At 52.7% G+C, this 11922-nt stretch overlaps 1 gene segment (V, D, J or C); it reads right to left on the reverse strand.

The window, feature by feature from the left end:
• Positions 1-3001: 3001 nt before the first annotated feature.
• LOC123347496 lies at positions 3002-6558 on the reverse strand. The segment is given in 3 exon segments: positions 3002-3042; positions 6121-6420; positions 6513-6558. Coding segments are annotated over 3 exon segments (387 nt in total).
• Positions 6559-11922: the final 5364 nt, after the last annotated feature.

Here is an 11922-nt window from a genome sequence, read left to right on the forward strand (position 1 = left end):
AATTGCCAGGATCACTTCTAGAGCCCCTTTTAGGTTGGATATTAAGAAAAAATTCCTAACTATCAGGGCAGTTAAGCATTGGAATAAATTATCTAGGGTGGTTGTGGAATCTCCATCATTGGAGATTTTTAAGAGCAGGTTAGACAAACATCTGTCAGGGATGTTCTAGATGGTACTGCCATGAGTGCAGGAGAGTGGACTTGATGACCTCTCGAGGTCCCTTCCAGTTCTATGATTCTATGAAAATCTAAAATCAGCAGCGGATTGAAGGAGAGAAGTTACTTCAAAAAGGGACCAATGAGCCACATGAACCACATTCTCCAATAAAGAGCATGAGAGCACTGAATAAAGCTGTGTTATAAATCACAGCCATTGCAGTATCACACAGAGAAAAATCTCTCGCCCTTCAGGAGATGCATTGGGAAGAAAATACTTTCCAAAGCCGCAGCAACAAAAACTAAAAGGAGCCAAAGTCTTATTTTCCCTGGTGCTGGAGAGGAAAGTTCTCAGGTGATTTGGCTGGCAACTGCACAGACCCAGGAGCTGCCGATTGTGTCTCCAGGAGCAGCCTGGGCAGAGAGAGGCAGAGATTTAAACAGGAATCTGTCACCCCTATTTGCATATCACCCTCCTTATGACACATAAAACATCCTCACTTAATGAGCCCAATTTACCTGCCTGGGGATTCAGAAAGTGGCCAGAGGAAGCAAGAGAGGAACATTCAGGGCTCAGGGCGCTCAGGCTGGGTTCTCTGCTCTGTCACAGACTTCCTGTGTCACTGGGGAAGTAAACCTGTGGCTGGATTTTTCCAAGTACTGAGGCATCACTGTACATTCTCTGAAGCACCGAGGAGCCCAACTCCCATAGATGTACCTCAGTTCTCAGGCTGTGAAATGGGGATGATCGAACTTTCCTCCCTCTGCGGGGTGCATGGCGGATAGATGAGACAGAAAGTATGAGGTGCTCAGATATGATGGTGACTGGGGCAGAGGGGGATATATGTGTATCTAGGAGAAAAAAGTCTATTACTCTGGGTGTGATGCGAGGATCACTTAAATGAATGGAATGAGCTAGTCAATTATCTTCATTTGACCTTGGGCCATTCCCCAATGCAGCAATTAATGGCTTTTCCATCCCATGAGAAAACTGCTGGTTGGGTGACATGATGAACTTGAGCAAAAATGTCTGGTCTACGAAAAGAGAAGCGACTTTAATCCTTGTAGGGCCTGATGTGACAGGCCTTTATAACTCACTGGAAGCCACCCCACTGAGTACAACATCATTTGTGTCACGCCCTGTGTTCAAAAACCTGATGCTGGAAACTTTTTGGCCATTGCTCAAAATATAAATGTAAATGTTTCACCAGTTGCCATGGAGTTCTCGCTAAACCGGAGCTAATTATGGTGCAGAGGATGCTTCCCTCATAGGGTCATCAATTGTGTTTGATGCAGAAAACTCTCAGAGCAATCAGTTTAGTAGAAGAGCCCTGGGCAGATTCCTAGGTATGGGTAAAATACCAAATCTGACTAATTATATTGAGACTGTTGGCGGGATTGAGGAATGAAGGGTGTTGCCCAATATTAGTGAGGTCATGGACCTTCACCTGTCAAAAATTTAATGTCATTTCTGCATCATCAGGCCGAGATAATCCCAGTACAGATGAGGATGATGATAGTAGAACCTAGCTCCTATATAGCCATAGATTTCAGAGCGCTTTACAAAGCAGATAAACGGCATTATCCTAATTTTCCACGTGGGGAAACTGAGGCACGTGGAAATGAAGTGACTGGCCCAAGATCACCCAGGAAATAAGTGGCAGACCTGGAAGTAATTTTCAGCTCTCTTAAATCTCAATTTACCACTTACCACTATGGACACCTGCAATGCACAGTGCAGTAAAGGGTAGAAAAGGCAGTAGACCAGCTCTGTAAACTGGCTGACTATTTTCCGCTCTGTGTTAGGTCTGATTCTGTTGTCAGTTACTCAGTGTAAATCTGGAATAATTCTGTTTAGTTCATGGGAGTGACGCCGGATTTAGGCCAATGTAACTGAGAGCAGAATTTGGCTGAATCTTTTCAAATCCAGTCTCTTCTCCTTTGACACACTCAGAAATTGTCAGAAGGCTTTTTCAGGGTGTGTATTTGCATGTGTGTTTTTGTTTGTGTATCTTAGTGTAAGTGCTTGAAGGTGTGGATGTTGTGTGGGGGGGTTCTTGTATGAGTGTATGTCTGTGATTGTGTGTCTATGTAGGTGTGATGATGTGTCTCTGTGTTTGTGTGTGTGTGTTTGGAATAGAAACGCGGCTGACAGGAGCTCTTAGCGGGGCAATGTCTGACGTACAGAGCAACTCCAGGGTGACTCTTTAAAACTCACTTAGAAATGCCCTTTACCCTCCACTATTTATAATCCAGGGACCAACATTTCTTCCCCCGACCCTTTCTCTGCGATGCGCCCATGACCGAGTTCTGTGCAGTCTGCGGCGCGCTAGCGACCCATACCCCAATGTGGCCCTCAGCCAAAAAGTTTGCCCACCTCTGCGCTAGGACCACAAGCAGCATCAAATCTATCACCGCTGAGTGTCATCATCAAGATCATTTACTTAGTTAATTATTAATAAGCAATGAAGTGTAGACAGAAGCTTTCTCCTGGTTGTGTTTAAAAAACTTGTGTGACATGAACGCTACGTGTTTCGAAACCATCCCCAGGATGTAATATTGAGGGATAGTAACAAAAACAACAACAAAAATATTTCCATTCCCACTGACTTTCAGACAATTAGCAGCATTCACGCTGAAACACAGATCTCCATTCCCATGACCACTCGTGTTCCCTTTCATATCCCCACCCTCATTCACACACACTGGAGAGAGAGAGAGAGAGAGAGAGAGGGAGAGGGAGAGAGGCGGGAATGTTCTCAGGGAATGTCCCATAGACAGTTACACTGAACGATGCTCAGAGGATGAGGGTGGGTGGGTGGATGGCTCCATAATGCGCCATGGTACTAGGCTCTCAGACTGGCTGGAGACCAGTTCATTGATGAGGCTAATAGAGGTGAGACAATGTACAGGGCAGGGAGTCGAATAAATCTATAAACAGACACGACCCAGCTCTCTGGCATTGACCAACAGGGATTTGGGGAACAGCCTTGTTCCCTTTTATAGCCGCCAGGGTTTGTGTTTTCACCTCTCCTGCTTTCTGTCCCCACACAGGAACTGAGAGGTGAACATGGGACTATTTGGGCTTCTGTTTGGCAGATAATAATTCCCGTTAACCCATATCAGAGTCTGTGTAAGGGGACCGTTGTTGCTTTGAATTGTACATGATGATCAGTGGTTCAGGGAAGCGTCCAGTGCAGAGACAGCCCCCCAGAGTGGGGACATGTTAGCCCCTGCCCTAAGTGACCATGACAAGGTTGGGGGTCGAGGCCCCCCCCAGGAATCCTGGGCCCAGCCTTGTCGGGGTTACGAGGATTCTGCCACACACGAGGTGGAAGGGAGGCCCTCGAGGTCAGGCAGGGCTCTGGGTAAAGGCAGTGGGAGCGAGGACTCAGACTGTTTCGTTTGCCCAATTCACCGGCACAGTGTACAGGCCAGGAAAGTTCCCCACACTAGCGGGACCATCCCCTGCTTACATCTGTAATAGAACATCTGGGACCGAGTGAATCCCCACCACGCCCAGTGCAGGACACCCCGTTTCCGGTATCTCCACCTCCTGTGGATCTAGATCTGACTGACCAGCCGGGTTCATTTCCCCCATTTCAAAGGGAGGAAATTACTGTCTCCTGTGAGCTCCCAGCGCGGCCTGTCAGCAGCAAACCAGCTGGGACTTTCTCTGGTAACCGCCACGGGAGGTTTCTGTCTGAGCTCAGCCCAGTTTCCCCTCACTGTGCAGGGTGTGTGTCTGGTGGTGTCCTCGGCTCTCAGGCCGGTCAGGTGCAGATACAGCAGGTTGTTGGAATTGTCCCTGGAGATGGTGAATCGGCCTTTGTCTGTGTCGCTGTAGTATGTGCTGCTCCCACATTTGGAAAGGGGCTGGGGGGGGTGGATGAGGAGGTTCCAGGGGAGCAGTTAGCAGGGACGGTTCTAGGCACCAGAAAACCAAGCACGTGCTTGGGGCGGCCCATTTTCAGGGGCAGCATTCTGGCCATCTTTTTTCTTTTTTCTTTTTTTTTGCTTTGGGCTGCAAAAGCCTAGAGCCAGCCCTGGCAGCAGCAGCATGTTGTGCGCCGGGGGTGCCCTGGGGCTGCTGCGGTTCGCACCGAGGGGGAGCAGCGCCCGCACCTTGTGGCTGGGCCGGGCAGGCTCCAAGCGGGGGACACTTGGTCTGGGGGCCACCCCGCGGGGCACACGGAGCCGCCTGCAGGTGCCACAGGGTGGCCACCCCGAAGCTGCCCAGGGACTGCGGCAGGGTGGCCAGAAGCAGCAGCAGCAGCAGTGCCATGGGGGGGACACTGCTGTGCGGGGCCCATGTCCCGCTCTCCAGGATTCCGCTCCCTCTGGGGCAGCCAAAAATCTTTTTGTTTGGGGCAGCAAAAAACCAAGAGCCGGCCCTGCCCGTGGGTAGAGCAGGTTCAAGGATGTTTCGTGCCCTAGGGGAAACTTCCACCTTGCGCCCCCCTCCCCGAGCCCTGTGGCAGCTCTCCGCCCTCCCCAGGCACCCCTCCCCCGCTGCAGCTCCCCCTGGCCTGGGGAGCCGTGCGGCAGCTCCCCGCCCCAGCTCACCTCTGCTCTGCCTCCTCCCCCGATTATGCTGTCACCGCTCCACTTCTCCCGCCTCCCAGGATTGTGGCGCCAATCAGCTGTTTGGTGCCGCAAGCCTGGGAGGGAGAGAAGCAGAGCGGGGTGGGATGCTCAGGAGAGGAGGTGGAGCAGAGGTGAGCTGGGGTGGGGAGCGGTTCCCCTGCATGCCACCCCCCCTTACTTGCTGCAGGAGGCCCTCCCCTCGCCCCCCTGCCCCAGGTCCCTCTGCTGAAATGCCGACAACAACCAGGGCAGCTGAAGATCCGGCCGCCATGGTCGCTGCCACCGAAGGACCTGAAATGCCGCCCCCCCAAATTCCAGCGCCTTAGGCGACTGCCTAGGTTGCCTAATGGGTTGCACCAGCCCTGCCTGTGGATCAAAATGTCCTGATGTGATTTCCCAATTTTGGAGTCTGGAGACACAGAGAGCCTGGTCCCCAGGCATGACACCCGCCCACAGCGCCAGCTGAGGCCAATGAGAGATACGGGCCCTGAGCATCTTCTGGCGATTAGGGTCAAGGTGTGTCAGGATAAGTGCCCAAAATATGAGGTAGCCCAAACCATCACTCCTGGCTCGGTGAGTCTCTGGGTGCACTTTTCAGTGCGCAGCACAAGGAAGCAGAGTGTTTAAAATCCCTTGGTGGAAGGGGCTGGGAGAGGGTGGGATGTAGGGGAGACAGGGGGTTGGCTCCTGAGACCCCACTGTGGGCAATGCCCCGTCTGTCTCATCCCCTAGAGCACAGACTGTGTGTTCCAGTCAGCTGGCACTTTAGAAATTCATTTCCCTTTTTTGTGCCAGTCCCGGCTCTGCTCTGTGTCACTGTGTCTCTGGCGCAGTAACAGGTGCCAGTGTCTACAGCTGTCAGCGAGCGGAGCTGGAGATAAACTTAATCCTTCCAAGTATCCCTGGTGATGGTGACACGAGGTGGGACAAGAAGCAATGGGCTTAAATTGAATCAAGGGAGGTTGGACATTAGGAAACTTTCTAAGTCTCAGGGTTGTTAAGCACTGGAATAAATTTCCCAGAGAGGTTGTGGAATCTCCCTCACTGAAGATTCTTAAGAGCAGGTTAGACAAACACCTGCTGTCAGTGATGGTGTCTAGATAACACTGAATCCTGCCATGAGTGCAGGGGACGGGACTAGATGACTTCTCCAGGTCCCTTCCAGTCCCAGGGTTCTATGATTCTACAGATGGATATTGAGCTCTGAAACCTGAGGACTGATTTGTTTTTCACTCTGGTTGTAGATGCAGTTCCTGTGCCCAGGGCTGGATTGTTTGGGGAAGTGCTGCCCCCATGCGGCGCACGGGAGAAGGGCGGTTCTGCGTCTCTGGTTTTTGTACGAGCCCTGCCGGGATTCCCCCCACTGTGTCTCTCGCACAGTAATAGCGGGCGGTGTCCTCGGGCTTCAGGCCGCTCATTTGCAGATACAGCAGGTTGCTGGGATTGTCCCTGGAGATGGTGAATCGGCCTTTGACTGCATCAGCGTAGTATGTGCTACTCCCACTGCCACTGCTGATACTGGCGACCCACTCCAGCCCCTTCCCGGGAGCCTGGCGGACCCAGCTCATCCAGTAGCTTCTGAAGGTGAACCCGGAGGCTTTGCAGGAGAGGCGGAGAGAGTCTCCGGGCTTTTTCGCATCCCCTCCGGACTCCACCAGCTGCACCTGGGAGCGGACACCTGAGAACAAAGAGATGTTATAAATCTGTAATATGAGCTGCAGCCGTGTAATGTCCCCCTATTTCTCCAATTCAATTACGGGGAGAAAATACCTTGTAAAGCCGCTACAGTGAAAAGCAAATGGAGCCAAAGCCTCATTTTCCCGGTTGCTGGAGGGGAAATTTCTCAGGCACTGGCTGGTCACTGCACAGACCCAGGGGCTGCGGATTGTGTCTCCGGGTGCAGCCTGGGCAGAGGGAGGCAGAGATTTAAAGAGGAAACTCTCACTCTCATTTGCATATCCCGGTCCTTATAAGAGACCCAAACTCTGATGTGATTTCTTAGCGTTCAGAGGGAAGGAATCAGATTATCTCAGACTGTGTGTTTGTGCAGCCCGGCACAGTGCGATGGGATCCCAAGTACACATTTGATAAGGGAAAAGCAAACAGAGGGAGGGTGTAAATCACTCCTAGAGGCTGGGGGAGGAGCAGCTGTGACGGAAGGTGTGTGGGTAACTCAGCAGCCACCCCAACCCACTTCCCGGGTTTCTGTGGGACCCACCAGCCCTTGGGATTAAACCCGGTCCCGGCGCATTTCAGCAGGTGGATTCTCCGGGCTGCTTCGCTTCAGAGCCCGCCTGGGTCAGAACAACCTGCGACTGGGCCCCCGTGGGAGGGGTGAGAAGGGAACAGTGAGGGAAGCGGCCACAACAAACACCCCCTCCCCCCCGTCACCTAACGGGAGACCAAACACCCCCCGCCCCAGGCAGAAGAGAGTCTGCGCTACAGTGAGACCCCCTAGCAGCGGGGAGCGGAGCGGGACGGGACGGGACGGGACGAAACGACTCTGGGAGTTGGTCCCTGCAGCCCCTTGTTCTAAGCGAGGGAACCGCTCGGAAAGTGACCTGACAGTCCATGCACCGAGGCTGGGCGGGATGAATAGTTCAGCCTCTGAAGGGTTTGTGACCCGTTCCTGTGGAGTCTTCACCCGCAGGTTATTTACATTGTGGCTCTGGTCACCTGACAAACTGGGCTTCGGCCCCTGTTCTATACATCAGCTGAAGTCAACTCTAGAAATCTGAGCTGAAACGTGCCCCCTGTTCTGAAAGTGCAGGAGGCGCTGGAGGGCAGAACAGGCCCACATCCCATCTGCTTGCAGAGGTTAAACATGGACCACGTGCGGCAGAGCAGGTGGGAATCTGGATTGTTCACCTCTGAACGTCCGCATGATATTGAGAAACTCCTCTGGGTTAACTGTGCCTTGTGCTTGGAGGTGAGATGTACCTGAGGCAGCCGAGTGCACGTGTAAAAGCGGATCTCCCTAAACATTTATTTTTGTTATGAATTGGTGTCAGGGTTCCCTCTCCCACTACTCAGAACTAGGACCAGCTCTAGGCACCAGCAAATCAAGCACGTGCTTGGGGTGGCACATTTCCAGGGGCAGCATTCTGGCGGATATCTTCAAGAAGTCCAACATCAAGCCCCAGCTCTCCTTGGGCAACAAAGTGCCACCAACTGCCTGGATGTGGCAGGCAGCAGCCCTCTGGGCTACTGCTACAAAGTCTGACTGACCCCGGAGTCCGCCAAGAGCCACTTCATGTTCCTAAAGCCCTACAGCAAGGGTCGGCAACCTTTGGCACACAGTTCACCAGGGTAAGCACCATGGCTGGCCAGGCCAGTTTGTTTACATGCTGGGTCAGCAGGTTCCACTGATCGCAGCTCCCACTGGCCCCGGTTCACCGCTCCAGGCCAATGGGGGCTGTGGGAAGCGGCACGGGCCAAGGGATGTGCTCACTGTGGCTTCTTGCAGCTCCCATTGGCCTGGAGTGGTGAACCATGGCCATTGGGAGCTGTAATCAGCCAAACCTGAGGATATGGCAGGTAAACAAACTGGCCTGGCCTGCCAGGGTGCTTACCCTGGCGAGCTGCATGCCAGAGGTTGCCAATCCCTGCTCTAGTCTGTATTTCACCTCCGCACATATCACAGGCAGCGCGAGTTACTCAGGCCCTCTGGTGGCCCATGTGGTTTTCAGCTCCTCTGTCTCAATAAGAAATTCAGGTAGATACACCCGGCTCAAGCAGATTCAGATGCAGTCGTTGCCGAATGCTGCATCAGTACCGCACCCAGTCAAACAAACAAAAAAGTACCCCAAAAAAAGGAGGGGAGGCAGCCAAATTTTTTTTGCTTGGGGGGGGAACCTAGAACCAGCCCTGCTTTGTACAATACTTGCTTGCAACAATGAAGAGGACTCAGAGGGTCCCTTATTCTGTGTTGTGAAGTGCCTGGGATAGGGAATCATGTTTGTGCTTTTACCTAAGGGAGAAATAAAATGATCTCAAATCCCAAGACATCCTTCCCTGGCCTGATAGAGCATGTTCTGGGGTCAGGGAAAAGCTTCCCTTATTCCTCATTGCCTTTGGGTTAGACCAGGGGTGGGCAAACTACGGTCTGTGGGCTGGATCCGGCCCATCAAGGCTTTGGATCTGGCCCATGGGATTGTCACCCCCTTGTGCCATGGGCCTCACGCTGCTCCCAGAAGCAGCCGGCACTATGTACCTGCGGCCCTTGGGGGAGGGTGGGCAGCAGGCTCCACGCACTGTCCTAGCCTGCAGGCGCTGCACCCCACAACTGCCATTGGCTGGGAATGGGGAACTCTGGCCAATGGGAGCTTAGGGGGAGGTAAGTATCAGAGGGGGAGCCGTGTTAGTCTGGATCTGTAAAAGCAGCAAAGAGTCCTGTGGCACCTTACAGACTAACAGTCGTATTGATGCACGTGCTTTCCTGGGTGAATACCCACTTCGTACTTGCATCCGACGAAGTGGCTATTCACCCACGAAAGTTCATGCTCCAATATGTCTGTTAGTCTATAAGGTGCCACAAGACTCTTTGCTGCTTTTAGGTGTAACCCCTTTGGGGTCTAGAGAGCATAGCCCCTTTAAATCTTTTTCCCAAGGGGGAGGGGGAGAGTAAGAAAAAGGAGGGAAACTCCAGGGGGCAGGGCTGGAGCTGGAGGGAGAGAAAGGAGAAGCAGCATGGCTGGCCCTGGAGAAGGAAGCAAAGAGAGCCTGCTGGAGGCCTGAGGAGGACAAGCCCGATCGGGGACAGCCCAGGACAGGAGCCAGGAGAAGTCCTGTGCCGGGGGAATCGCCCGAGAAGGACAGGCCGGAGCTGGACCCAGTATCACGGCTGCCCGGAGCTGCCTGGGGCTGTAAGTACTGGGGTTTGTGACTCTGCACTGGAAATAAGGAGGGAGGCTGTTAAATAGTTAAGTGGGGAGGTGGTCGCTCTGTGTGGCTTTGCAGAGAGCGGCAGAAGAGGCACCGGAGGGGTTTGCTGGGGAGAGTTCACTGGCGCCGAAGACGACCAGGAGCACCCAAGACTCACCACCGGACTGGAACTTTGCTCAGGCCTCTTGAACTCTGTGTGCAGACACATTGCTCAGTGTCTGTCCTGTCAGACTGTGCTACCACTGGGTCCGTGGGGCCTTGGTTTGAATGCCCCCCTGTTTTACTGCTCCCCCTATATTTCCCCTTGTTGTTTTTCTCCTCCCAGCCCTCTGTAAATAAATATCTCCCTTTGTTATATCCATTGTACTTTTCCTGTGGGTGTGTGTGTTCACTCTGGGGGGTTTGGAACAGGTGCCCCTGGGGTGGAAGGGATTTCTCCTGCTGCCTTCCTGCGCGCGCTGTCTCTTGGCCAGAGCTGCCTGCAGAGCAGACTCCATCTTGGCCACGAGGGCGCTATAGTTACACTTGGTGGCCCGTACGGGGAATTTGCAGTACACACACACACATACCCACACCCCTACGTTGCGCACCCTGGGTTTTTTCTTCACAGAGAAAAGAAACTCCTGAGTGACTTTCATCTCAGTAAAAAAAAAAATGGAGAGAGGATTATTAGAAGACCTGTGCCGAGGGGCACGAATCCCAGTAACCAAAGCTGTGCTGGTGGCGGGGTTCCCAGAAGAGATGGAACCAAATGAGATTGAGGAGAGCCTAGATGCAGCTGAAATACTGGGGAGGGTAAAGGTCCACACCCGTATTTACAACCGCGAAGTGCAGGGCATGGTAGCACTATGTACTCACTCCAAGGAAGCAGATCTTGACAAAGTGCCCAAAGAGGTGAAAGTAGAAGGTATCCCCTGGACAATTCTGGGGGCAGAGCAGTCCCCTCATAGTGTGCCTGAGTCACTCAAGGTGGATTCTTTAGCACAGAAATTGCAAGCTCTGATGGTAGATGAGAAGCGAACAAAAGAAGAATTAATTTTAGCATTAGGAGGGGCTCCAACACCTGCAGCACCCAGCCTGGTGGGATGGGCCAAAGAGCTGGAAAATGCTCTCAAAGATGCATTGAAGCCAGTACATGAAAATGCTCCATACAAGCGGTTACGTTCATTCTCGGGGGTGTCACCTGTACCCTCAGGGGAGGATGATTACGAGACCTGGAGGGATTTTACGGTGCCACTTGTCCAAGAGTGGGAATGCTCTGATGCTGAGAAGCGGAAACGGGTGCTTGAGAGTCTGAGGGGACCTGCCATGCGAATTATCCGAGCCCTGAAAGACTCTCAACCAGCTGCCACAGTGCAAGACTATTTAACCGCTCTTAAGAGTGTCTACGGTGCTACTAATAGCAGTGAAGACCTGTATTATCATTTCCGCCATACCTATCAGGAGCCCCACGAACGATTGTCTGATTTCATCAGGAGACTAGAGGATTTGCTACAGCAGGTAGTGCGGAAGGAGGGCATCCCCACCAAGCGCATTGATTTCGCTAGGTTGGACCAAATCCTCCGGGGCACCCGACAAGATGGGTTAATGTTGTGGAAACTGCAGCTGAGGAAGCGGGCCCAAGACCCACCCCCATTCCACAAGCTCATTCAAGAGATACGTGAGGAGGAGAAGCGATTATTGCAAGCGGATGCAGTGTTGCAGCCGAAGATGGCAGGGAGTCACACCACCACAGTGCTTGGAGAGATGGAAGATGCCCCATCAGTGGCAGCAGCACTGAGAGATTTGACCCAAAAAGTGGCCATAATAAAAGCTCAGGGACATACTGTGCCATCCTCAAGAGAGGAGAGTAGCAGGAGGGGTGATAGCCAGCATGAAGGTTTCTGTTATAACTGTGGAAGAGATGGTCACTATGCCTTCGACTGTCAAAACAAGACAAATCATGCAAGGGTATCTCAGAGATTGCAGCAGACCATTAGGAGGCTTCAGGGAAACACCAACAGGGCTTGGGGAAGGAGCAACCCAAGACCCTGAAATTTCAAGGCTCCCCCAAAAAAACCACAAACAGAGGCTACCCACGTGGGCTGATAGGCCCCCAAGCTATAGTACCTGTTCGTATAGAAGGACAATTGTGTAAGGCATTGCTGGACAGTGGATCACAGGTCACCATACTTTATGAATCTTACTACCAAGAACACCTGCAGCACTTGTCCCTGCGTCCCCTGTCTGGCCTGACAGTCTGGGGAATTGGCTGTGACTACTGCCCCTATCGGGGATATATCCTGTTAAATGTTCA

Source organism: Mauremys mutica, chromosome 13, assembly GCF_020497125.1.
Source record: "Mauremys mutica isolate MM-2020 ecotype Southern chromosome 13, ASM2049712v1, whole genome shotgun sequence".
Taxonomy (NCBI): Eukaryota; Metazoa; Chordata; order Testudines; family Geoemydidae; genus Mauremys; species Mauremys mutica.